At 43.1% G+C, this 27,590-nt stretch overlaps 1 protein-coding gene across 2 annotated transcripts in view; it reads right to left on the bottom strand.

Annotated features, from left to right (window-relative positions):
* Window positions 1-27,590, bottom strand: part of luzp2 (leucine zipper protein 2) — a 146,908-nt gene that overhangs the window by 14,454 nt on the left and 104,864 nt on the right. The window contains exons 6-9 of one of the 2 annotated variants that reach the window (XM_034577902.1): window positions 24,254-24,316; window positions 11,498-11,560; window positions 7,570-7,635; window positions 6,410-6,577 (exon numbers count right to left, since the gene is read on the bottom strand). In XM_034577902.1, the coding sequence (XP_034433793.1) occupies window positions 6,410-6,577; window positions 7,570-7,635; window positions 11,498-11,560; window positions 24,254-24,316 (360 nt within the window). Of the gene's footprint in view, window positions 1-6,409; window positions 6,578-7,569; window positions 7,645-11,497; window positions 11,561-24,253; window positions 24,317-27,590 lie in introns of both variants that reach the window. The other variant, XM_034577892.1, reaches the window with a different exon arrangement.

Genomic DNA, 27,590 nt, shown 5'->3' with positions numbered 1-27,590 from the left:
AACCTGTTAATATCATCAATGTTTAGAAGAGTCTGGAATCAAGAGTTTACATGTATCTACAATAGTTTTAGAACTATATCTAAATGAACATGATTTGGGGCAGAATTTAAAAGGGACTGTTGGGTGGATGTATTCGCCGAGTTCAGGTTCCCTCTGTGTAAAGTCACATGAAAAGGAAACCAAATGTAAGATAGACGCCTGAAATCTGCTTTGATGAACAGCACTTGATTAGAAGCAATTAGTTTCATCACAGCAGGACACAAACGTGACGTATGGAACAACGTTTGGATTTCCCTTTGTCTGCACCAAACAGTGAACGATTAACAGATCTGTTTTTCCAGGAGATGTTTCCTGAAAGATAATTGTGTCTGCAGCCGTCTGGCTCCTGCACCAGGCAGGGATGTAGTACCCTCCCAATCTGGGTCAGAAGTGGTCTCCTGTGAGCATAAACCAAGATGGTTGAACACAAGCAACCCGTCACTGTCGGAGCCCATTCTTCCTCCGTCAGCTCAGGAAACATCTTCTTAAGGCAGGTTGAGTGGAATCGGCTCTGCTCGTGGAAGTGGCCGCTTGTGGGCGAACGCTTCATGCATTATTTCCCAACGTTTGACAGCATCCGTCAGAATCAGCAGAATTTTACAGTGGAGCGATGGAGGAGGGGAAGCGTTTAACATGAGAAGAACCTGGATAAAGTGCTTTAACCGAGAACATTTACTATCAGGGAATGTTCTGTTTGATTGTACACTACATTTAGACGGACAGCGTGATGAAGAGGGAACGATGATGGGTTTCTCTTCTTAAAATATGCATTTTCTGCCTTATCTTCTTACCTGTAACCGGCAGACTATGAAAGTTTAATATCCAGGAGCTTTATCCGGAACCATTACTTAAGTGGACTTCTTGGTAAAGGTATTGAAGCAAATGTTCTTCTACTGTCCAACGTCAGCTGATAAATATCTTTGCTTTTTTTGGCTCCGTCATCCACCTCCTATCTCCTCCTTGCGTGGCAGAGATGAATTTCCCGTCGCTTTATGTACACAAGGAAACAATCATAAAAGTAAATATTAAGTGCTGAGCGCGGGGCAATGAAATGCCCAATTTCTCCGCCGACACAGGGCTCCGGGCATCTCAGACATCATCTCCCATTACTTTGATGAAAATTGCATGCTATCGGACCACGAGAATTGGCTCCCTACCCGAGACTGTTAAATTACGAAGCAACTTCCACTCCAATCTTGCTGATCTCTGCATCCTCGCGCTAATGAATCTTTCACCGGCGAGGAAAAAAAGTGTGTATGGGTGAGCGGGAGCGCCGCAAGGGTCTGGCGGAGACTCACGTGTGGCGTCCACCAGTGCTTAAGGCCCATTATGTTAACTCCAACCTAGAGCGTGAATCTCCAAGTGGTGTCAGCGAGTGCTTGAGCAAACCTCCCTGCACTTTCCCACTTTGGATTTAAGAAGAAAAAACAAAGCCGACTTCAATCTAAGTGTCCCCGTGAAACTCAAAGTGGATAAATGTTTGTCTCATATGTGGAGCATTTATTTCCGCCGTCTACTTCGGGGGTAGCGCAGCTGTTGCGCCCCTGCAACGTGCAAAAATAATTGCCTTTTGATCACCAACAGTAATTAGCAGGAGATTAGCCATGCGTTTGTAGAAATATTAGCATGTCTTAACTACATGCGTTCGCTCATACTAATATGTCAAAAAACCGCACAACAGAAAGCGAGATAAAGGATGTAATAACATGGCTGAGCTCTTTTGTGCCGTTAATGAGCGTAATGAGGAACAGCACGGGGTCATCAAAGAGCCGAGTTCTTGACATTTGCCTCCCTGTCAGTCGATTGTTACCCCACGACTCAGCTGTTTGGCTCTTTCACGCACAGCAAGTACTATTGTGCTTTTTTTTCTCCACGACTTAATTTGAGATAAATTTGGCAGTGATTTACAGGGGATGTGACCCACCTCCACACGCACAGGCCCAGTGGACAGATGGAGCACCCCAGTAATCTCTCCAGTGCCGGGTGTGCTCAGATTCATCACACGGGCCCCGTCAAACTGTCGTACACTGCCTATACAGGAGATAATGGTGCTAGCAACTGCTCACAAGTGGAGTGCTGCTGTTTGTATGCTAATGCAGTGGGAAGAAATGACTTCATTAGCATAAAAAAATTAAATAAGAAAATCAACCTGCACCTATCTTGAGTTTCCTTTGCGCCTCTCTGCTTTTGTGAGACGCCTTTTTTTACACACATGCTTTAATTGGTTTGGCTTGTTTTATTCCAAAGAGGATGAGAGAAATAAAAAACTGTAATCTGATCATGTTATGCTGCAAGAAATAGAGTTTAAATGTGGTCAGAAAGCAAAAATCAAACCTCTTATACAAACAATGATGCGTATGCGCAGGTTTTTAAACGTGGATGAACCTGCTACTAAAAGGTAATAGACTCCTTCCTCATTTCAGGTCGAGGAGTTTGCCTTTCTTGCTAGTAAGGCTGCACAATATATCTCAAATTTATCGTCATTGCGATATCAACATTCAACATTATCGCATGTTTTCCTAATATTATCGTTGAGCCCTGGTCGGCAGGTGTTAGTGGGTTTTAGAGAATATTGTTCTGTATGATGCCCCAGCAGAGGGACAGTTGTGGTTCTGGTTGGTTCAGTGGCAGAGAAGCAGGATGAGAAATAAATAAATAAATAGATAATAAATAAAAAAAACTACATAAGTGTTGTGTCAAATGTGTGAGGCAGCCGTGAAACAGAGTCCCAGTAAGTTGTGACTGCTGCGAGGGGAGAAAAGCCTCTCGAAGACAGAATTGCTGGCCAGGATCAGGGCCGATAAGGCACCGTGGGGCTGTGGCCGACTTGATGGTTTCAGAGCGACCGAGCGGCCGAGTGTCAGAAATCAGAACTAACAGGATCTCTGATTGAGGCTGACATCGCCGCTTGGTGGGGGGGGGGGAATAACGTTGGTACTGTGAAGTAAATCCTCAAGAAAGTAAAGTGATGTTCTGCTCCAGCTCTGCAGAGAAGCAGAAATACTTGTGGAATCGTTATGAATCAGACAGTATCGTTTTTTTAGGGTTTTTTTTATAATTAAAAGGGTATTGACCAGATAAAACCTTGACACATGACTCTATTTCCAAAATGTGAAAGTGCTGTACAAGTAAAACAAGAAGCACTATCAACACTGACGGCCTAATCCTATTTTTTACAGTGAATCCTCTCGGCAGTCACCTTTTTTTATTCCTAAAAGGGATTAAATCCTGATCCCTCAGTCGAGTCTACTGCGACCTTGACTTTGACAAGCCCGAAACAAAGGCTGTGTCACATTGAATTAATAATTTCACAGGGAACAAATTTAACTCCCAACGCACCAAAAACTCCCATAATGCCCTGAAGTAATTGGGCTTTACTTCCAGAGCTACAGAGTATAAAGACTGACATCAATTACTACGACTGCTGCTCGATTTAGATGCGCTATTATTCTGAAAAACCTCTGGATTCGTGTGCGCCCAACTGTTATGTTTGGTCATGATAATTTCTTTGGGCTGTTTCTCTCTAGAAAGAGACGCTCGGGTCATCAAACCGACAAGTAGCCACTTGAATAGGACGTCATAATCAGCAAACACTTAAATTCAGAACGCAGACATTATGCTGTGTGCGCTCCGATGTGCGGTGAGGTGAAAAGTTTGGCACCGAGTTATATTCCATGATGTCGCCATGCTGGGAGTTACAGCGTGAAATGAATTTTAATTTGAAAGAGTTTACACAGAGAGGAGAGGAAAAATAGTTTTTTTCCTAAAAAATGCAAAAACAGCAGCCTGCTTATCTTATCTGAAAAGTCAGCGGGAAAATTATACTTCGCCACAGACAGACGGAGGCAAATCCCAAATCCCACTTACTTTCCGTTTTTCACTTTTCAAAACAAACTTATCTCGTTTTCCCCCTCAGACGCTGTAGCTGCTGAGTTTAAACTAAGGTCACTGGCAACAAACCACTGACCAGACATGGTGAGGCGAACTCAGAGCTACAGGCCTTTTCAACTGCAGATACTCAGGAGGGTTTCAAGGGATTCTGGTGGCTCCAGGCAAAACGGTGCCTCGGGGGCCCCACACCGAACCCAACTGAACCTCCCCCCCAACACATTATACATAAAAGCCATTCCAGTCTTCAACCCAACCTCTAAAACTCTGAGGTTTTGGCACACAGATTGTGGCATGGGGCCTGATTAGGGCTCATTGATGCTCAACGTTGGATAAGTGTGAAAACGGAGCCTCCTGTACATGTCTTCTGAAATATTACAGATATGGACGAAGCAGAAGAAACGGAGCAGGACCACTGGAAATTGTCTGGGGGCAATTTGTCTAGACGGCGTTTACAACGAGTTACGTTATCACAACCTCGTCCACTGCGGCAAAGTTTGTTGTTGTCAAAAACTCTGGACTCTGCGCTGTCCTCTAGTGGATGCATTGCTTAATAACCGGCATGGTGAGAAAGAGTATTTCCAGCACTACGGACAATATTTGCCCCCATGAATAAAAAATTGGTAAAAAATAAGGAGCCCTCTTCCACTGCCCTGTGTTATTTTGGGTGTTGCTGGATATGTGGGTGCACGTCAACTAACTAGATAACTTTAGATCGACATGTTCCACGTCTGTTCTACACTGTGGCTCTTTGGCATCGTGGGCTTCTGATAAGTTTCAGTATCAAAAGAGCCGTTGTTAATAATCTGCTCCTGGTACGACGAGTCAAAATGTGGCTCACTGTTTGGATGTGAATCAAAAGAGGTCAGGGATGCATGTTGCATTAGGAGTTCTGTGTTAATTTGAGGCCACAGTGAATGAGGCCTTGGACAAAAGCAAATGTCTCCACACTGCAATCAGCCATGATTACAACAACGACATGTGCAGCAAAACATGTTTTGCTGTAATTTCCTTATAATTGCAGCTGCTCTTAGTCGTTTTGGTCAAAATATAATTGCAGCAGTGGAGGACAACATGTGGTGGAGTTGTGCCAGTATTTGTAAACCTGAGAGAAACACATGCAGGTTGATAAGAGGAAATTTCTGTTTTAAAAACTGAACTGTAGCTGTTTTTGTTTGCGTCTGTAACATGTCATCAGGACGCGCTTCACAGCCATTTACATACAAACCCACCTGTAAAACATCCATGTGGACTAAACCTGGCTCTTAAACTCATGGAAGAAATGCTAAACATTCTGCCTAATTTTCTTTTGATTGGGTAAAAAGAAAAAGGTTCGATACTGAAAACAAGTGCCACTTGATTAATTGATTTACTGAAGCTAATTACTTGTTTGGTAACAGAGATATTAACATGTCATTGCAGCAGAAGCACAGGTGTCACTGATACTGATGTTCATTAAGACCCTGAGCCAATTTGCTAAATTATGGTTGGGATTTGTGTGGATTTTGTTCAATATCGTTGCTAAATCAATACTTTTGAAACAGTAATTTTAGAAATTTAACATATTAACTGTTAACGGTTCAAAATATACTTAACTTAAATGTATAAATATAAATCAGCTTGACATATTTACAAAATCCCATCATAAATAAAATCTAATCCAGCAACAGTATTTGAACACTACATAACAGTATCAGTGCTTGATACAGTAAAATACTAGACATGGGGTCACGTTAGCCGTCAAACACGGAGCATCCTGCTACTTTCAAAAGTATCCTGTGCGTCGCCAGCTACTGTAATAAGTCACTTTTCTCCCTTTACATTGATTTGCTGCACGTCCGGGTGTCGGAATCCTTTCACGTGGAATACAGCCTCAGTACAGACCGTTTATCTTCAGGCACTTCGTTATCGCATCGACTTCAGTTTGAGGAAGCTCCTGAATGCTAACGTTACGATGTAGATGTAGAGCTTGTTGCCACCAGAGTTAAGTGCAATGTTGACGAGGCACATGTGGTGGTGTTTACGAAGCGGTACAGAGCTCAGGCACTGAAATGAGTTAAGGTAATCTTCGCTATGATTCGGTCCGGTAGGAATTATTGTTCCCAAACCTGTGCAAAATACCTGGAATCTCAAAGTGAAGCATATTTCTAAATGACATGTCAAAGTTTCTGCTGAGTTAAAGGTTACAAGAGATAAAGAAAAGAGGTATTTCATAGTTCAAAGATACAGATTTAAGTATTTTCAATACATTCTCAAGGTCTATTTAGTGAAAGATGAACAATATAAACTGTTAATCTTTGCAGAGCACATGTGGAAGACTCAGACCTTATGTTGGCTCAAGGACAGCAGGACCTCATCTACACAGTAAACCAAGCTCACCTCAATTATTCCATATAAAAAGGTTGGATTTTTTTACAACACTGCAGGTCTTCTCTTTGGATAAACATTAAATCACAGTGAGGTGCGGTGAATACTGAATTACCTTGGCGTGCGGCTGCTGAAAGGTGACTCTGGAGCTGTTGATGAGTGATGAGTATCTGAACAGGTGGGTGGGGGCGGCGGGAAATCTGTGGCTGCCGCTGGGCTGGTTGTGCAGGACGGCGGAGAAGCAGATGTGAACTGTGTCCTTCAGCGCCTTCAGCTGGGACTCCTGTCCCCAAACAAGATTACACACACAAGAAGATTCCTGAACGGCTGCATCCCTCCTTCCATCCACATGAGAGATTCACTTAAGCATTAAAGCCACGGGAGGTTGTGGTTTAAAGACGAGAGCAGGACCAGCACGGGAGGCGTCGTTAGGCAACACATGAAGTGGAACTCACCAGAGGAGCAGACGTAATGTTCAAAAGATCACTTACCTTTAATCAATAATAATGATAATAGACAGAATGGTTGGTTTGATTACTTTAAAACAGCCTCTGATGTCAAAGCTCCAGCAGCAGAACGACCCCGTTTTCCTGATCACGCTCCCTGTGCATTTTTAACTCATCCACCTCGCTCCCAGTGACAGTGTTTCAATAACCACACGTGTAAAAACAACATTAGACCTCATGAGTTAAAGCTGAGGCTCGTCTTCAATCTGCTGAAGCCAAACATTTAGAGAATCAACCCTCTTTAATGAGGAATTTCTCAATACCGAGGATGAAAACCTCTATTTTTTTTTACTTTTACACTTCACGTCCATCCTCTGACACCTGCTCTCTCAAGCTGTTTTCAGACATGACTTCTCTGGAGTTTACCCGTCAAACTCACGAACAACGCAGCAGGAGATTCTGCGCTCAGACGCGTGCACGAAAACACAGAAATCTCGGGAGGGTTCAGGTGATGGGCGGTGCAGCAGGCGCAGGCAGGAGGTGATGTTTAGATTTAGCTGCGTAAATCGTGTGTTTTTGTTTTGGAGGTTGTTCGCAGTTCAGTGCACGTCTGAAAGCAGCTTTCAAGATGGATTTATTCAGACCAATATTACTACACATACTTGAGTCATTTAATAATTTAGATACCATTTCTCAATTCAGTGTTTGGCAATCGCAGGGTTTAAATGGGTCGGACAAGAGAGGCGACATTAGCTAAAGGTTAAACACAAAATAAATAAATATAACAGTAAAAGAACAAAATAACTTGATATATTTCCCCGTTATTCACCTTATCCAGTGCCGTCTTCTCCAGTTCCTCCTTCGCGATGGTTAACTTGTGCTCCAGGTCCATTAGCTGCTGCCCCTGCACAAAGACAGGACTTTTGAAACAGCCGAAGCTTCTTTTGTTCCGCGCAAACAAAGCACGTCTCCGTCTCCCAGCTCAACTCAGCAGTGCTATCAATAACACAAATCTATAGCACAAAGGAATGAGAATCTGTAATATGACACACACACACACACTCACCCTTATACACATCGATCCAGCATTGAAACTCATCGTCGTTGATATGCATTTAACACTGAGTCTGAAAGTACTTGGATCTCATAAACCTCCAGAATCATAAAGCTGCAATTCAATCATTTAATCATTAGTTTAATTTTGGCACTAAACCGCTCTGCTGAATGATACCTATCTATTTCCTGGAGCATAGGAAGTGCAGAGGGTGTTCAGATAACAATCTGTTCACATCAGACGCCCTAAAACCATCAAACCCCTTAATGAGCATCGTTGCTAGAGTTTAATCCCTGAGCAGAAAAGGGCCCTTTCTTCATTAAATGAGCCAACGTACAGTAACGCAGTGAGGAGATCAGCAGGGCGCCCTGCGGGGAGTCTTCTATTATTGATAAATTCATCATCGAGAAGAAAAGGGAAAAGTTGTATTGGGGATCATTTGCATGCAGTCAGTGTAAAACTGTCCTCGGTGATGGACTTTGAGCCATGAACTTTTATTGGGTGTCTTTTACTGGCCTCTCAAAATGATGGACTGCATGGACTCACATTCTGAAACAGCCAAGGTCGGCTAACTCAACAAACAAGCGACAACTAAAAAAGGGCCTGATATTTCCGAGCTGATGGCTGATGGGGCTGTTGGGGGTTAGTTTAATAGACGTATGTTCTACCTGAGTGAGTTTGGTGACACAGCGGGGGGGGGGCACGTTCGCATGTTTTGCCGATTTCGTCTGGATTCCTGTCAGCAAGGTGGTCATTTTAGTGATGAACATGTCTGACACGTATGCGGCTGTGACGATGTGTGTGTTTTCGGTGACGGATGAGTGGAGCGGTGAAAGTCAAGGGCAAGGGAAACAATCAGCTCTACGGGTTTTAAAAAGACGCCCGAGAATCAGATCTTCGTTTTTCATTCACAGCGAGTTCAGGACAAAGTCGTTTGTAGCTGTCGGGCTGCGCTCGAGAGCGGATCCTGAGGAAATAATAAAGTTTGAAGAACAGATCTTCAGCCGTGGACGCGGAGGCTTGAATATAATCTTTTTGAGCCAAATGGTGAACGAGCGGCATAATTATTCACTTATAGACATTTGAATTATTTTCAACATAAAGGATATTTAAAGGCACCAATAAAAAAGGCTTTTTACAGTCCGATTTTTAATACGCCGGAGACATGATTAGATATTTGCTATAAAATAACTGGCAGCGGACATTTCATTTCATGCACCACATGCTTGGAATGAGGAGGACATTGGACTGGACTTGGAATCTGTACTCTCTCTTAATAAAAGGGGCTGACTGTGAGGGAGAGCGGGTTGTCCACTAAACAGATGGACGGTGACTCGATTCCTGACTCGTCTTCTGAAGTGTCAATGGGCAAGACACTAAACCACAAATTGCCCCTGGCGGCTGTGAGTGTGAAACCCAGCGTGTGAATGAGAGGCGCCGGTTCTAGATATTTTTATACTTCCCTTTAATTGTTTTTATTCTTTTTTATTGTCATTTTGGAGAAATATCTTATACAAACATAACTTTGGGGAATAATAAAGTTCTATCTTATCTCATCTTAGATGCATCGCTGACAAAGCACTAGATATACAAGCTCTGTGTGAATGTGTGTAAATGGGTGAATGTACGTCTGTGCTAATCTGTCCCTGATTGTATTTATACATGAACCTGTTTTAATTTCACAGTTATTTTGTTTACAACCTATCTCGACTCCCTGGCAGAATAGAATCTAGTTCCTTCCTGATTAAATAAGGGATAAATAAGAAAATAACTAACTGCTCAGACTTACGAAATACACCACTTTCAGCTGCCCTAAACATTTCTCTATGTTTATGTGATGGGCCGGGAAGAAATATTGCAAAACAACACCAAGTGCTGAGTTTAAGAAAATGTGGACCAGTGAATAATCATGACTCCGGGCTGGACTGGTGCACACAGGAATAGAAATGAAGAAAAAAAAGCAGCAGCCTGCTCTTAGTTTGTCTTCAAAAGGATGTGAGGACTGTGTTAGTATGTAGCATTAACTCCCTTCGGGATTAATAAAGCACTGCATCTATCCATCCATCCAGTACACATCATCAGTGGGTAGTGCTCTGAAGACGGCCGGCGCTCGGCCACTGACCCAGAAATGCTGACTTTCAGGGTTAGTGCCTCTGAGTGCGAGGCTCCAGATTTCTGTGCGGAGTCCATTAGAGAGGCGGGGTCAGTGGGTTACTGGCCACTCTGCTAGTCGAGGCATGCAACTACATCAGGCCGTCATTTTTCCTTTCTCTTCTGTTTTCTTTGTTTCCTAAGCTGGCGGAGAAACAGCTCGAGGGGTAAATTTAAAAGTGGACTGACGAAGAAAAGAAAAAAATGCGAAAGCTCGAAATACGGCTCGTCTGCCAAAAACGTTGTCTCGCAGGGAAACGCAAGGGAAGGAATGGCCGGTTCCTCTGACGTTATTTTAATCTGAAGGGGCTGAGCAAGTGAAGAGGAACCTGCCTCTGCGTCGTGTTTACAGTTCTGGGGTCTGCTTGGTTTGGATTCACAGAGTCTCCATTGTCTTTAAAGTTCCACTAGTCCGCTAGGAGGATGAAAATAATTTGGTTTTGAGGTTTCCTGATTTGGTTTGTTTCCCTCGTCTTTGTCCCGGCGTGTTGTGTTGAATTGTGTATGTGTGACATTCTGCTGCGAAATGCACTTTGCCACGGTACAACAGCCCAATTCAATTGCCTCCCGGTCAAGGTGCCTTGACTGACATCCCCCCTGTGAGGCTGATGACATTTCCCCAACTTGAGTGACTCTTCTCCACTTCCTGCTCCCTCACCCCCCCCCCCCCCGCTGGGCTTTTGATCACAGCACATGGGGAATACAGATGAATTTTCAGGAACAGCTCGAGGGATCAGTGGGGATCGGGGACATGATGCATTTCCCTCTGACCTTTCTGTCAGAGAGGAACGCTGACTCTCATCCCTCCGAGTTGACTTGCTTTGTCTGACGAGACAGAATATGATCAAATTAGCTTCATCCTCCTGTAACTGCAGAATCTCCCGAGACCGTAATGTCCCAGACGTCCACGTGAAATGTTTGGTGACTTTGTTGTGGTTTTTTGTTGAGTGACTGATGCAATTTGGGGACAAGGATTTAAGAGAAGTGACACCGAGCAAACAAGTCAATGCATCCATCATTCTCAGGCTAGAAATAGAACAAGGGACAGGACATCCAGGGATAATACATTCAGGCATTAGGAGCAGCATAAAATCAAGTCTGGATGGGCCAAGTCCTTTTAAGTTCATTTACGTCTGACGGAGCTTTCGGGGACGACGGTTCTGAAGGATCAAAACATACATTTAAGAACCTGGCATCACGGCGGCAGGAATGTCAACTGACATTTTAAGCGCCGCAAACAGGCCCCGAAAGGTCGGCCTGGTATCAGTGAATGTCAATGGATGTTACGCGAGCTCTCAGATCTAAGAACATTTAGTCCTCGCTGCACAAGGGGCAGAGGACGGCGCTTTGCAGAACGCAGACCAAGTGCCGGCCAATTGACTTCGCAGGCTTCTGCCTCCCGGACGGGTCTTTGTAATTGCAGACTGAATTAATTGGAGTGCCTTGTGTGACTGGATCATCCTTTCAAGGTGTTCTGAAGTACCTGTTTAGCACTGGTCTGGAGCTACTATAATGCAACCCCCCCCCTCCCCCCCGCTTCGTTTGTGCTTACCTTAAAAATTAAATCCTTTTTCCCGTACCGCAGTTCTTTCAGTTGAGCCTGGATCTTTTTGGACTGCAAGAAGAAGATAAGGAAATACGTGTTAGCTTATTCAAATAGAGAAATTGGTTTTAGATCACGTAGCAGGATTCTGCCAGCTGCAGCAGAAGACGCCTTTGTGAGTGTTCCCTGGGCAGAGCTCTGGCTTAGAGGCAGGCCCCCGCTGAGAGGAAGAAAATATCAAATCTCCCCTTCACTGAACTGCATAGTCCACACAATGATGCAGTCATGCACTGACTTCTTGCCCACTGTCTAAACCTGAATTCTCACTCCCACTACACACATTACCACCGCCATCACCGCACAAGCAGATTGCAGTGGGCGCCCACCTGCCATCGGGAAGCAGCACACACACACACACACACACACACACACACACACACACACACACACACACACACACACACACACACACACACACACACACACACACACACACACACACACACACACACACACACACATTTCTTTTATTTAATGCCGCCCTCGTACGTGGTGCACAGTGACCGGCTCTGCCTGACATTCGCTCTGCCGCTCCACCTCAGTGGGTGCGTGGAGCACAGGGCTTCTCCCACAGAGCTCGATACACAGCCGTCCTCAGAGTCGCTCATCATGGGAGCTGGAGCACTGAAAGCCTCCACATGGGACTCAGCAGCCGCTCACAGGGTTTCACGCTGTGTCATTATTGAGACTTGATGTTCTCATGGATATTTCACACTGAGGGCATTACGAAGTCTGTGAGTGTTTAGGATGCAAATAAAAACTGCACCCGCTCCACTTGAAACCTATCAATCAATGGGCTTGTAGCTTGTTCCCCATCGAGCTGTAGAGGCTAAATATCTTGTGACACCTTTTCTATATCAGGGGAATTCAATAAACATTCAGAGGTCGAGAGACATTTCCTCAAGCAAAGGTCCTGAACATCATAACTAAAGGTTCAGTAGGATATACTGTATATTCAAATATCATGTTATTGATATATTATTTATTAATGTCTGTGAAAACTGATCAAAGAAAGGATAATGCAATATTATTTTAACAATATTTATTATTTGTTTTCACACTGAATAAGATAATTTCAGAAAAAAACACTTACAATTTTGTGGTAAATTAAGTTTCCCTTATTCTTATTGTTGTTACCCCCATTTCCACTTAGCAGGACAAATTGCCTACTACATCTCTAACAACTGAACATCTTTAACAGCTGATTATCCCCCCCCCCCTTTCTTTCCTTCTCTTATCCCACTCTTCTTTTGTTGTTCAGTGAAAGAAGCTGTAGCTCGAGCTTGTCCTGCCAGGACCTGAGTTCGGAGTTCACAATTCGATTGACATCACGTGAGATGATTTACAATGCATACAGTTGGTCTGTGAGTTTCCTGAGCCACTGGACCAGTGCTGTGACGGCTGGAAAAGCTTTGCACGTCAAAATAGAAAGGATTTTTTTTGACGATTCTCATTGATTTATAGGTTAAAGGTCGGGGTCCGTATTGGACGGGGTCCGGCTCCAGATCCGGACTGTAACCTCTGGTCTATATGATTTCCTCCGCTTCTGTCCCTGTGGTTTTTATGCACATTTTCAATTTGCAAATACACATATGAGCAGAGACACACGTTTGAATACATGATCGAAGTGGAAAACAAACGTAATGGGACAAATCCACTGGAAACAAGCACATTTCTTCATTGTTTGAGGGTTTGAGGGTCAATACATCGATACCCTTTATATATGTCTATTTCTTTCTGTCTCAATATCTTTACAAACCTCTCTTTCTACCTCTATACTTTCTTTCCAATAGCAGTAAAAATGTGCCACGAGGTCTAATCTTGCACCAAAACCCTCTGAACCCAGAGCTGAGGGACAGCTCTGGGTTCTGTGCACTTTACGAGCACCTGCGTACCAGTTTCCTAAAGTCATTTTTTTCTAAATTAGATTCTTTATCTTATTATTGCTCTTCCCAGGACGCAGCCGTGTGCCCACACTCATCTCTGTCTTGTGTAACTAGATTCAAAAAGTGCATCCTAGGGCTCCTCATAAACAACTGTAAGGTTAAAAAAAAGCTAATTTAAACACTCCAGCTCACTGCAACGTATCTAATTTGGGATCTTTATGTCTGCTTTCATGTGGCCTGGCTCATAAAATGAAATGTGAACTCATACAAAGAAAATTAATTTGTTAAGTGCAGCTTTTGAGATACTTGCTGGTAATAGAATGAGTCATAAATGAATGACTCATAAAGAGGCTACGGAGTCGAATCCTGTGTGGCGTTAACTTATAAATGCAAATATCTGCATCTGTAGATGTGCTGAGCTCTTGGAATTGCCAAAGCATTGGTCTGTTATTTACTGAGAATAACTCATGTGAGCTGCCTGCCCGGCCCAGGAGAATACCAGTAGCATCTCTCTGTTGCTGTTCCCGATGGTTCAAACCCGCAAGAGTGAGACCTGCATTTTAAATAGTTACAAACCAAACAGTGATGCAGTATTTTACAACACCAATCTCCAAAATTCCGTGAAATGCATCGCTGACAGTCATTGTCTCTGTGGGGACGATGTCTACAACTGTCAATGACAGACTGGAAAATGCCTGCATAAGCATGTTTTTGACACTTTTGTGTTCTGCCAGGTTTATATTTATTCATTATTAATGACAAGACCAGAAAAACGGAAGAAGCTCCACTCGGCCACATTCTGGATGGACTCTTTTCATATCGTGATATATTTGGGAAGCTGATCCCTGATTCATTCCCTCTGGTTTAACTAAAAAAAAAAGAAGTTTGCAAACTTTGTTAACTAACGTAAAACTAATCTCTGTAGCTATTGTATTGTTTTGGTTTGCTCCAAATCCTGCAGAAAAAAACAGCTGATATGCCTGAAGTTTCCTTATTGCTTATTGTGCACACCAGAAATCTGCAGGGCTCCTTTCCGTTTGATACTTGCACTTGAGGTGAGGTGACTCGGTGCCGGTCTTCTCCAGAATAATAGGTGTCGCTACACAACCATGCTGCCAGAAAAAGGCAAAAATGAAGAAGAAACACAAACAGGTTTTTGGCACCGGTTTGATTCCTCCACTGCCTTCCTGCTTGTGTGCACTTCTTTGCCTTGACCACCGGGACGCAGGGGTTTTTGTTGTTGTTTGTTTGTTTCCTGCAAAATGCCTCATTTCCCCTGCAATCTCCCCCCAGGAGCCATCATAGAATCTCTATGCCCACTAATTAATAAGCTCTGATGCCCTATGGCCACGCAGCATGCACCAAATTAAAAACATTCTGAGGTGCATGACTTGTCGAAGCGATGTCCTGTGCAGGCGGAAATGTCGTTTGACGTAATTTCTTGAGCGCGCCACGATGCACAAGGTCAGTAATGATGAGCATAAACCAGCTTAATGAACCTACATTGACTGTTTGTCTTTCGTTGCTGGGTGAGCAGCATAAAGTGGGTGTATTAGTGGAACCATCTGCTGTGATGAGAACGACCAATTTCTGGGCTCTAAAACCAAAATAATGAGCTTAAAGAGGCTAAAAAAGCTCCATATAGCACAGAGAGCCGCTGCAACATTGCCTTGTTATTGTTTATGAATTCACTGAAGGCTTCTATTGTTTTTTTTTCTTCTAATTATATGTAATAAGCATTTGGAAACTCCTATAACCAGAATGTGAAGCACCTTCATCATCCATTCGTCAAAGTCGGTTATTGGAAATCACCCAAACTGAAATTTACCTTTTTAATCTGACAGCAGCCATATTATATATTTTTTATAGTTCACTTTTCTTTCAGTTTTCTCTGGCACATTTCTCACCTTTTCCTCGGGCTACTCGCATTTTTTATGTGTCCAATTTACAAGCCCTATTGTTTGATGCAGATTAGTTTTTGGAGAAATTGATTTTTCTTTTGCACTCTCATTTTCCGACGGTATCAATAACTCTGAGGTAAAGCTGAGGTCGCAGCGTCAGGCTCTGCATCAAACTGGGTTTGTCTGTATACGACACCGTGTGGAGGCAGGAGGAGATCGAGATGTTTCTGTATATTTCTATTCCTTTCTCATGTTGTTATCGTAGGAAATTGCCTTACATCACTACTGAAGACGCCTGTTTTACCTCTGAAAATAGATCTGCTTAGTATGTACAGTGTGTTCTTCACTGCACCATGAATCCTGCTTGTGAGCGAACAGCACAACTACATTACAGAGAAGCCGATAATCAGGTGAGGTGACATGACAGGTTGGTGGTCGGTGTGCAAAATGTACAGACATCCTCAGCAGGCATTGGTACGTACTGTACCTCCACCGCAGCCTCACTGATCTGCTGCACCTCCTCCCCCGTTTAAACAGATTGCCCTATTTGTGCAGTGTGTCTGATTGGCTGAGGCATGCGAGCCGAGGCAGAGCAGTGACTGGCTGCCGGCCAAAACGTCCCGACTGGAAGCATATATTTTATTCTCGTCATTTCAGTCAGGATAATCTGATTTAATCAATATGGATAGTGAATGAAGTGGAGCGACGCAGCATTACATCTGTTTGTATTGCTCTCCGTGCACATCACTAATTGTATTGTAGGGAGCATCAGTGAAGCCGGCAGCAAACGTCATCCGTCAAAACAGCAGCATTACCAAAGTGAGCAAACACTCAACATTCATACGGGTGGAAACGGCTTCGGATTCTCGTCTCTGATTTCTGAATGGAGCCTGAGTTATTCTCATTTAAATACTGAAAAAAAGCAAATCATTAGGGACACCACACAAATACTGCAGGTTTCAACAAGATATATTTAAAAATTAAAACCCTTTTGAAGAGCAGAGTGGATTCAATTTAAGACATGAGTTAAATATGATAGATATGAAGGAGCGTCAGAGTCACAAAACCACCAACACTTCCCCATCGAAGACAAGGTGAAGTAGCCGAGGAGAGAATAACCCTTCTCAAACTCCAGACAGATTCAGGAGGCGTCTGTAGTCTTTCTCAGAGCCGAGCCGAGAGAACTGAGATCAATTATTGTAGAAGATCAGTTATCAGTTCCATGTTGGTCTTGCTTGTAGTTTTTAGAGCATGTTAATATCTGTAAAACTGAGCAAGAACTACATACAACAAATGGAGACATTACAAACTATAAATGGTGTCAAAATATTTCTAAAAGCACAACAAATATTCTTTTTCAGAATCTGCTCATTCCATCACATTCCAAAAGCTCATTTCCTTGCTGCTGCAGGTTCGGTTCCAGCCCTTTAGCTCCATATCTTCCTCACTCTCTCTCTCCCCATTTCAAGCTCATGCTGTCGATCTATCTCTATCTTAAAAAAAGTAGATGGTAAACGGGGCCCAAACAGGATCCACATGGTCAACAACAATACCGAGATAGGCTGTAGTGTTCAAATAATGATTGTTTGGGCTCAAAGTGTGCAGAGGAAACATCCTCACACCATTATCTGACCACAACCAGCCTGGACTGTTGACACGAGGCCTGATTCATCAGACCAGGAGATGGTTCACTGCCGCCTCAGATCTGTGACAGGACCTTATCCACAGGCTTGACGTGTTGTGCATTGCGAGAGGCTTGTCTGATCATCACGGTTGCAAAGAGTGGTTTATCTGAGTTACCCTGGACTTTTCTGTCAGCTTCCACCTGGCTGGCCATTCTCCTCGGATCTCTCCCAGCTGCAGTGTGTTTCTGTTTTGCAGAATTGTTACTGGAAGTTGTTGTTTTTTTTCTTTCACACATTTCTGAGTAAAAGTCTGGAGACTGTTGTGTGTGAAAATGTCAGGAAATCAGTAGTTTGAGAAATACTGGAACAAGCTCGTCCAGCACCAACCATCGTGCCACACTCAAACTTTCCCCCCCATTCTGATGCTTGATGTCAATACGAAGACATACAGGTGTTCCTAATAAAGTGCTCAGTTAGTCTGTATGTCTTCTCTTTGTTGCCTCCCATAGACTCTATATAAAGCTCCTGACATTGGTTGCTGGCTGCAGTATATGTCATAAATCCCACCTCATCCATGTTAATGGATGGGACATGGACCAAACAATAACAACAACAAAGTAGACATCAAACAAATCTTTCTCAGTTGAAGATGGTTTCTGTCATTTGAGGTTTTTTTAGGTATCATCAAGTGTTCATTTTCCCATTAAGTTGGTTTTAGTAAGTTATTTGATCATAAAAAATGTAAAGTGCAAGATGGCATAATTTGGTCTTCATTTCTAGATGGTGGGAGAAGCATCATGCATCTTTGTTTACAGTCGATGCTGCTTCCTGATAGGACAGTCTAACTCAGACATATATGATGTGAGACGGGTTCTTCTATGTCTAATCTTCTACTATTTCTAGTCTGATAAAGTGTAGAAGCAGAACTACAACTGTGCCTAACACGTGAAATTGTTGATCTCTCTGCTGATCATCAGTTTTGTCACAGACACACAACAACACCGCCCTCAGAACTGGATGTTCAAGCTTTAGTTGAATCAACATGTATAATTTGCCTGCACGCAATTTTAGACTCAATATAATTAGGTCTAAAAATACACAAGATCGTGATGCCTGCTGCTCCATTCAAAAAAACCCTGGATTAATTATATGAGGCAATTCAACTTGAAATCATTGAGTCATTACAGGAAATCCTCCCGAATCGTCAGCACTAGGTTGTATTTTATCTGCATAAGGTTCAGGTTACTGGATGTTTCCATAAAATCCTGATGCAAGAATGAAATGTGATTCTGCAGAAACAACGTCCTTCACTCAAACGGTGGCCGTGCAGCAACACCATAAATCTGACAGAATAGCAAATAGGTGATAAATTCCAGCTCTTGAAGAACAGATGCACAGCAGATTGAACGGTGTCTCTGCTTCTCTGAAAGAAACTTAACCTTGAGGTTGACTCTGGTTTTCTGAGCTATCAGATGTTTCCCCCGAGGAAACGACCGTCTGCTTCCTGAAAGGTCGCAATAAATTGTTCCTATGAACTGGATAAGAAGCGAAGAAGAGCAGGAAGCAGAAGATTCACCAGCAGTGGCGCAGGCCTGGTAAGTTTCCTTCACAAATCAAATGGACTGCTGGGTTTGTGAAGTGAGCAGACAGACAGCTGAGTCGGCCCGGTGGCTGCCTGCCAGCGAGTTTCCGACTGAACTTGGTAAGTCTGTGATACACTTTTCTCGCTAACCTCTCCTCATTCATGTGGTTGTGTGTGAACATCAACAGCTCCACTCTTCTCTCTCTCCAAACTGATCCATGAAAGAAAGTTGGCATGGAAAAGTGCTTCCACCCGTCGTACTATGAAACAGCTCAAACTTTACAGTATCTTTAACCTTTGGAAAACGTTTCAGTGCAAACATCCTGGAACTGTATCTACTGAAGCGAATGGAAAAGCAATGCAAAGAATCACTAAAATGAGAAATGATGACCACAATTACTATTATAATATTTAAACATGAGGTGGGGTGCACATTTAATATTTCAGACATGAATGTGATGTGTATTTGAGATTACATAAAGATGGACGACATGCCTGGCAGCTGGCAGCAGTTTGGGTTATAAACCCACAGACCCTCCATTAGCAGATGGGACAGAGGCCAGACTGAAAATTCTAAATACAGGTCCAATCAATTTTTTCTCTGAGATGGTTTCTGTCATTTTAGGTCGTTTTTTTATCACATTGATTTAAGTTCAAGTGCTCGTTTTTTAGGTAAGTTTGGTTTTAGTGGAGTTTTCTGAAAAACTGAACTTGTCAAGTGAATGAAACCAGTTTGAGACGATTTTTGCTTTGTGACATCATGGTGCATTATCATAAGTGTAGCCTTTCTAAGATGATAAACTGGGGCACCCGCTCTACCAGGTGCCCCAGTTCATCATCTTCTAGTGGCCACTTCCATGAGTCTGCTAGATCATCTTCTGCAGGGGGCCTCAACCCATATACAGAAGCTTGAGGGGCCGGGCCCAGCCTGGGAGACAGGGTGAGAAGCTCAGACATCCAGAGGGAGCTCGAGTCGAACCGCTGCTCCATCATGTCCAAAGGGAACGGTTGAGGTGGTTCAGGCATCTAATCAGGATGCCTCCTGAGGGTTACCGGGCATGGCTAACTGGAAGGAGACCCTGAGGTGGACCCAGAACTCGCTGGAGGGATTACTTTTCCCATCTGGGAACGCATTGGGATCCCCCCCAGGAAGAGCTGGACAGAATAGCCGAGGAGAGGGATGTCTGGAAGAGCCTACTTCACTGGCTACCTCCGCAACCCAGCTTGGATAAACACAGGATAACGAATGGATGGATGAATGGATGCAGTTTATTCTAAAAATACTCAAAAACTCAAAAAAAATTGGCCAGATAACAGGCAACCTCACTAATTTATCAGTGATGCCATATAGAATCTACTTATGCATATTACTACTATAAGAGCGAACATTCAACCCTCTTTACAGTGTTGTAATTTTGTTGTAAGTTTTGTTCACGCCATTTTAGCTGAGCAGTCTTCACCACACAACACAGATTAAGAGCACAAAGCCTGATCCTCCACCTCGCTCGTTGGAAGCAAAAGCAGAGCACAAGTTAAAGCGGCTTTCCAAAAAACGATTACCACACCAAATGAAATGTATTCCAATATACAATATGCAGGAAAATCCCAAAGCCAATTTCCACAAGATGAGAATGCAAATCACACATGAAAGAAAGCGGCTGTTTACGCCAACAACATCTCAAAATGTACCATGTGCAACAAAAAGGAGCTTTTTGATTTAAAAGTTCAACCGAGGCCAGTTTGAACTGGGTTTAATCTCAGTTCTTGGACTGGTTTCAAAGCCGTCATTTTAGGATTCAATGATTTTATCTGAGGCAGTTTAAAAAAAAAAAAAAACTTTGGCTCAGTCAATGCTCCGAGGAAAACCTTAATTGAAAAGATATCTGAAGCATGAAGGGGGGGATTTTCGAGACGGCAATCAGAGAGTTCAAGAGTCAACATGTTTTGAGTTGGTGTTGTCGTGACCTGATGAGATAAGCTGTCAATAAGAACACTCAGACGAAACGTTGGTATTTCAAGCAAACATCAGAATTTAGACCCCGTGATGAGAAGTTTATGGGGGAGTATGTTTACTTTCTTTCCAACGGACAAACGTGTAATACAGTGATTAAGTTTGCAAATTACCTTCCCTGGTGGCGATTGTTCTGCAGCTTTAGTATCCGCCTCTCTGTGTCCCTCTGCAGTAATTACACTGCGATTACAGCTGCAGCTTGTAACCCCTTCCCCTTTGAGCATGAATAACACTCCTGGATGAAAGTAGGGGGCATGAAGGAATGTGCCCCTCACTGATTTACTTCAAATTTTATTGCCTCCCACAGGAATCGCAGACAGTGACCTCCATTTACCTCCGTTCCAAGAAAATCCCCGGTAGCTATTTGCTCCCTGGAGAACCCTGAAGTCTATTGGCCTTGAAAACAGTTCTGCGGAAATAATCAGGCAAACGCAGAATCCCTGGACAGGAACACAGCAGCTCCGCGGTATTAAAGCGCACAGAGAATCAGATAACCACAAGCACAAAGCCAACCAGTCCTGTTTTATCTTTTCCACTGCTGCTGCTAAGGAAATCCAGGCTTAATGTAGACGGCTGACAACTTCAATCAGGACCCCTTCATAGCCTCTGTGCTCTTTCCAGCTCATTTCTGAAGTCTTGTAATTAGACTTGGCTGCGTAGTCCAAAGTGCCATCGTCATCATCATCTCAGAGTTTGACTGTGAGATGATGTTGGCTTTGATAAACCGAGCTGGTCAAGTGTCAGGGATGTTCAGCTGGAGGATTTGTAAACAGGGAGAGGTCTGTAATTCTAACTCCAATTTCCTGTGTCACAATAAGAGACTCCAGGGCCAATGACAAGCTCCTCAGCCCCAAATGCTTCCAAACACTAAATTCTGTGTGTGTGTGTGTGTGTGTGTGTGTGTGTGTGTGTGTGTGTGTCGTCTGTTAAACGAGTACCCAGTAAAGGTCGGAAACAGTTCATTCTTGTTTCTCTCACAAACACTCAAACGCAGGAGCTCAGGTTGGAGTGAGAGCAGCTTCAAGTGCATTTTGTCCGTCAGCCTCTTTGTCGCTAACGCTCTGCTGCCAGTTGTTGTGTGGAGCCGCGCTCGCCAGGTTCACATCCTTAGCGAAGCGTCGAGCTGAGCTTTGAGCTGCAGCTTGTGCCGAAGCAGCGTCTCCTGTGGGCGTCCTGATGACATGCCCATGTCAGTGCAGAGGGCGCCGTGTCGCTGTGGCTCTGGCTCAACATGCTTTCGGTGATTCTATGCATTTCCTGTATCCAGGCGACAGCGGTTGAAATAACTTTGCCGTGACTCGGAGCAGTGCGGTGATAGACAGGTTGATAGATGGCAACCTTGAGCGGAAGATCGAGATTTTTTTTCTTCAGAAAGTCTCTGGGCCAGACCCCCCCCCCCCCTAAGGCTGAGGCTTGTTTGATCAATGCTACAGAGGATAAGACCAAGGCCTCTGAATGACAGGTCCATTGCATTTTCAGGTGACGACAAGCGCTCGTGGAGTTTGACAGGTATCAGATGGGAAAATTGAGATATTTGACTCCATCATTAGTATTTTGCCTTTGAAATATTACCCCGTACTCTCAGGTTATTTAATTTGCCGACACTTTCTCTGCTGATCATCATTTATCTAACCTGAGAAACTCATGTATCCATTACAGAGAGCTCCGGTCTGCGTTACTATCTTTCACCTCTCGGAGCAGTTTCCCATCGACGGTCTCTTCCATCGCTCTTTTTGAAAACTTGAAACATGATGCTGTCACAGTTTTCTGTCAAATGTGAGAACCTTGTAATTTTGAACTGAGTGCTGTTCAAACCTGTTTCCTGCGCTCGATGGGAAAATGCACTCAGTTATTGGGTAGACGTGGCTAAAATGAATGCAGGCTAATCCATCAGTGCTGCAGTAAATCACACCGTCGTGAAGGCTAAATATAAATATGGAAATATAAGTGTTTAGGAGAAGTGTTGATTCAGCTAAATGATCATTTTGGAGGCTGCGGGTTGTGGTGCTGTTGGACTGGGCTGCGTTCAATGATGCCAAGGTCCCTGTTGAAATGTAATAGTTTACAGAATACTAGTTACCATGTTAAAATGTAAAAGTACTGCACTGCTGCATTTGAATCCATCAAAGAACTCGAACTCATCACATTTAATCACCTTTTAAAGGGTCTCTCAAACAAAACTAAACAACTATAGTTTCATGACATCGTGAAGCAGTGTAGCATCATGGGAGTTGTTGTCTTCACCATTACAGGAGAGCTACAGTGTGTGCAACAAACGGCAACGAATACCTGTGATCCATAACGACAGTGGTAGGAAATAATGAAGAGGATATAGTGCGATTAAAAGGCGACGAAAATGAAACGTCTAATTACCTTGAATAAATTGTATGATTTCTCTGGGTTTGAACATTGTTGAAAACATTTTGGATCATGAAAAGAAAGTACGAAGGTCAACAAAATATAAAACATTGGTCTAGTTGTTTTTTTTGATATTTAAATGAATAATTGTTAAATCTTTAAATGGTACACATTCAGAGCCCTTTTCTGATTTCAGAAGGAACATAGTTTCCAGTTGAATGCCTGATGGCCACCAACCTTGGTGTGATAAGCTCGTCCCAGGCCTTAAAACAAAGCACGTTGATTTGATTGAGAGATGAGAGGCGGTGCAAATTGAAACAAGCACTTTCATTTGAGCTCAAACAGCCAAATTACCAGAGCCTGTCTAGACGTAGAGACATGTCCTCGGCAGTGATGGTGTCACGCTCACACTTGTCCCAACAGCATTGCTGAACTGCACTGTCTGAGAATATTCCAGAATAAGGTCTAAGATCCAAAGCATAGACTGTATATAAAGATGAACTTAACATCTCCACTTTCTCCCATTGCAGAAAAATGAAACCAGAGTATCCTGAATACAGCTGCTGCCATCTTGCACCTGTCATTAAGAGCCAGAGGGACAATTCATACTCACAGTAAATGAAGATTTTCTGTCTGACAGCATCAGCAGTGATGGACTAAAGCTTTGAATCGACCACAGGGACACACAAACACACACACACACTCACTCACAGGTTTGTGCAGCTATCACCAAAAAGACTTTGACTTGCATTCATTGTGGACGACCTAACCCGAACCTTATCTTTAATCCTAACTCTGCCCAGTTCATACCTCACCTAAACTTTAACCTAACCACAGTTCACATCTTTCCCCTTAACCAGAACCTGACACACAATGTTTTTGATTTGGTTCTTACAAGAGTTTATGCTGGAAAGGTCCTGAAGAGGAAACAAAACATTACACACACTTTGTTCTCATTTGTTATTATTGGGAGCACATGCTGCAGTGCAGGTCGTCATCACCGAGATTGCATTGATTTGACATGAGGTTGGTTCAATAACAAAAGAAGCTTCTGATGTAGAAGCCTAAACCTCTTTTGTCACTTACTGTTGGTAGCTTGCTTTATTTCTCTGGGGATGTAGTGACGCTTCATGTAATGCAGAGTAACCGGTAGCTCACATTACACTGTACATGCTCTAATTTGTATTTTATGAGCATTGCTTACTCACAAGAGAACCGAATCCATCTGTGATGTGCTACTACGAATTGGATCTGTTCCACAAACATCGGACAATTAAGTAGCTTGGGACGGGATTTAATTACATTTGTGATAAAATGGAATTAGCTAATTGAATATCCTTACCTCTTCAGCATATGCATCGCACAGTTTGTGTCCCGAGAGGAGTTTAGTTTTCAGGCTCTTGTTCTGAAAAAGAGGAAAGAAACACAGAAGTGATGTCATTAGTGTCTACCACTGCACGTTCCCCTGAAATCTTTACTGCAAAAAGCTCGAGTGAGTCCGAAACGCCTCGGCTTCTCCAGCAGGACGTTGATGCTGCTGCGGGGGTTCTGACAGCCAGGGGCCGGTCTCCGTTTCAGACGGACCGAGGAGCGGTCAGGAGAGGCCTGTCTGACGATGCGAGAGTGCACTCAGGCACGTACTCATCTAAAAAGGTCAGAGAAGCATCTGAGGGCCAGACTCCCGCTGAACTTTAAACACGATCAGTAAAGCCTTAAAACGGTTTGACTGGCAGCCGGGACAGATGCCAAGATAAGGGTCGCGGGGTCTCGTTGTGTGATGCCAGTTTAGATCCTCGCCACAGTTAAACAATCTGGAGGCACGAGAGCGATGCTTTACTCTGACAGAAATACAGTGTGTTACATAAGTTTACACCCAGAAGCATTAGTGATAGAACCCAGATGAGACTAGAGGATGTAAAATATCTTATGACCTCTGTTCATGTTTTCATCTGCATGTATGTTTGTTATTTAGCAGGATTATGCAAAAACTACTCAACCGATTTACATGGCATTTTGTGGAGAGGCAGGAATCTTATTTCACTTCAGGGAAGATTATGAGATCCTTAACATTTTTTTTGATTTGAGAATAATTCATTAATCTTGATGAAAAAAAAAAATCTGGATCCAGTGAATTTAAATGTGGTTTCACTCCCCTGAGTGCTGTTCTAGTTTGGGAGGAAGAAATCAGCTGTTGGAAGCAGAGTTAACCTTCTCTCGTTACCAGTAACCTTGTCAGTGAAGAAAATCCTACTAATATATGATTAAAAATATATATTTTGCAAAGACCTAGTTTCCTTTGATACCCATGTTCAAGCAAGTATCTATTGTTCACTCCCTACAGGTCACAGTCGAAGGTAAAACAACGATTCCTGGCAGCGGTCTTTGGTGTAAGGGGCAATGCTAACAGGCTCTTTCTCTCTAAATTGGATTCGAGTGAAATGCTCTTTAATACATTTAAAAGGACGTGGGAAAGTGACACAGACGGGAGAGGGAGCATGTAACGACGGAGCAGAATGAGACCTGGAGGTGATAAAAGCATTTGAGAGGGACGGGATCTCACCTTTCTAATTGACAATGAACCGTTGGTAAATGTGGTCTTAAAGTAAATTAATGCTTAACCCAAAGTACCGATCGGCATCGGCAGGACGACCCGATAAAACTGCACGGCCAAGCATGACGAGAGCCTCGCTGCGGTCCAGACGAGCTAAAACTGTGCAGTCTGCAGTCGACTCAGGTCATTTGAGGCAGAAACTCTCGGCTGTGATTTAAAATAGATTGACTCTCTAAGAAATGTTATTACAGTGCGAAGCAGAGAAAAAGACGACTCTGTAAAAAACAGAACAGAACATACTCCAGGGTTTCTGAGCGCGAGCAAGGTTGTGTTGCATCCCGGAGACAAAAGGAAGAAACCACAGCAGCAACAAAAGCCAAAAAACACACAACTGGGAGATTGACGTCACACCAACATTTACTTGTATTAGTTTGCTCTGTGTCAAGTTTAAGCTGCTTCTTCTTCTTCTGTCGTATCCAAGTGAACTTGTAGCTGCAGAAATAAAAGGCGGAGCTACACGATCGCGCTGCTCAGCGTTACATCCCGGCTATCACACGCTGTTTGATGATAAGTCGTGCAAAGAGGATTTTTCCCCCATTCTTTCAACATGTGTGTCTATTGAAGGACTCGGGGAAATATTAAGTCAAGGGATCAAAGAGCCTTAAAGATGCGTTGAGGGAATGCGGGGCCTTTAAATATCCCCGACGGCTGAGGAAACCTACAGGTGATCACATAACACCGGATTATTGACGGGAAATTACTTCCACTGCTCCGTAACCAAGCGTCGACCCACCTTTGTTTTGTTTACAGAAACAAACGTAATTAAGAACAACTTCATCACAGTGGCCAGTGGAGATTTATTAACCCCTTTCATTGACTCAACAGCACGTTGGAAATTCTTAATGAGTTTATCAATGAGCTAATTACCTGTAGCTGAGGGTCTATTCTTCAAAGACATCCTGCAGAACTCAAGTGGGAGCAATGAATTTTAATCCTCCAGCTTTGATTTACGAAAACTAACCAGGCGACAAAACTACATGGCAGTAGAGGGAGTATCTTTTAATTTCATCCAGACTCAAGCACTATTCCCTGGGAAACTGGTGAAAATGTCAAAACAACATCTTACATAGTTACATATATATAAAAATATATACATTCCTGGATCCGAACCTTTCTCCAGAGTTGCCCAAAAATATAATAGGTTCTTTCTTGGCCTGTTTCTCATTCTTCTACCAAGTTTGTGGAAAATCTGAAGAATTCGTCAAACAATGTGCTGCCAATATTTATCAGGCTTCTTTCTGTGCTGTTTGGCAAAGTTTATCTTTTAGGTGAACGGTTGTAGAAGTTCAATTAATGATCAGTCATTGATCAACCACATCGATTATTGTCTGACGATGACTAAGACTCTGGGGGCAACTGCCAATATTTGATAGGCTTTCAATGTAGTCAGCGAATATCCGGACCAAGACTCTCTCTCCTGTTTGTCATACACAGGTCAGACTAGTTTCTTTTATCACAAGAGTCGAACATTTCTCAACACAAAACACAAACAGTGATAGTTTTTGTAGGTGTTTCAGGTTCAGACGACAAGTTTAGATTATCAGTTTTGACAGTTTTCTGAATTTGAATGCACATAAATTTAAAAAAGTTGATAACCAATGCATTTGATTCAATGTGTTCCACCTCTTTTGCTCTCCAACAGACTTTTCACCTGCAGACAACTAAAGCCTCAAGCACGATAAGTCAAAGAAGAAATGGAAACCAGAAGACTCACAGCCCCAAATCGTATCCAACGCCTATGGGATATATTCCTTTGGAAATTGGTAGAAAAATAAAAACAAAACACATCTCCTTTGTACTCCTTTGTTCGGAATTTCCCAAAATATAATTGCTTCTTCCAACAAGTTTAGTGGAAATCAGTTCTGTTGTTTTCGAAAGACAAACAAACAAACCAGCCAGCAGACAACAGAGGCTTGAACATAACTCTCCTTCGTAGAGGTGGAAAAACACCTGAAACTGCAGCTCTGCAGCTGAAGACGGCCTCTCGCTCACTACTGACAATATGTTATGCCACATTAACAAGTTCATTCTTCAGCAACTTCTTCTCCACACTTGTTTTTGCATGTGA

The sequence above is a fragment of the Hippoglossus hippoglossus genome, chromosome 3 (assembly GCF_009819705.1).
Source record: "Hippoglossus hippoglossus isolate fHipHip1 chromosome 3, fHipHip1.pri, whole genome shotgun sequence".
NCBI lineage: Eukaryota > Metazoa > Chordata > Actinopteri > Pleuronectiformes > Pleuronectidae > Hippoglossus > Hippoglossus hippoglossus.
Note: the sequence above shows the minus strand (reverse complement) of the source record. Positions and strands in the feature narration are given on the sequence as shown.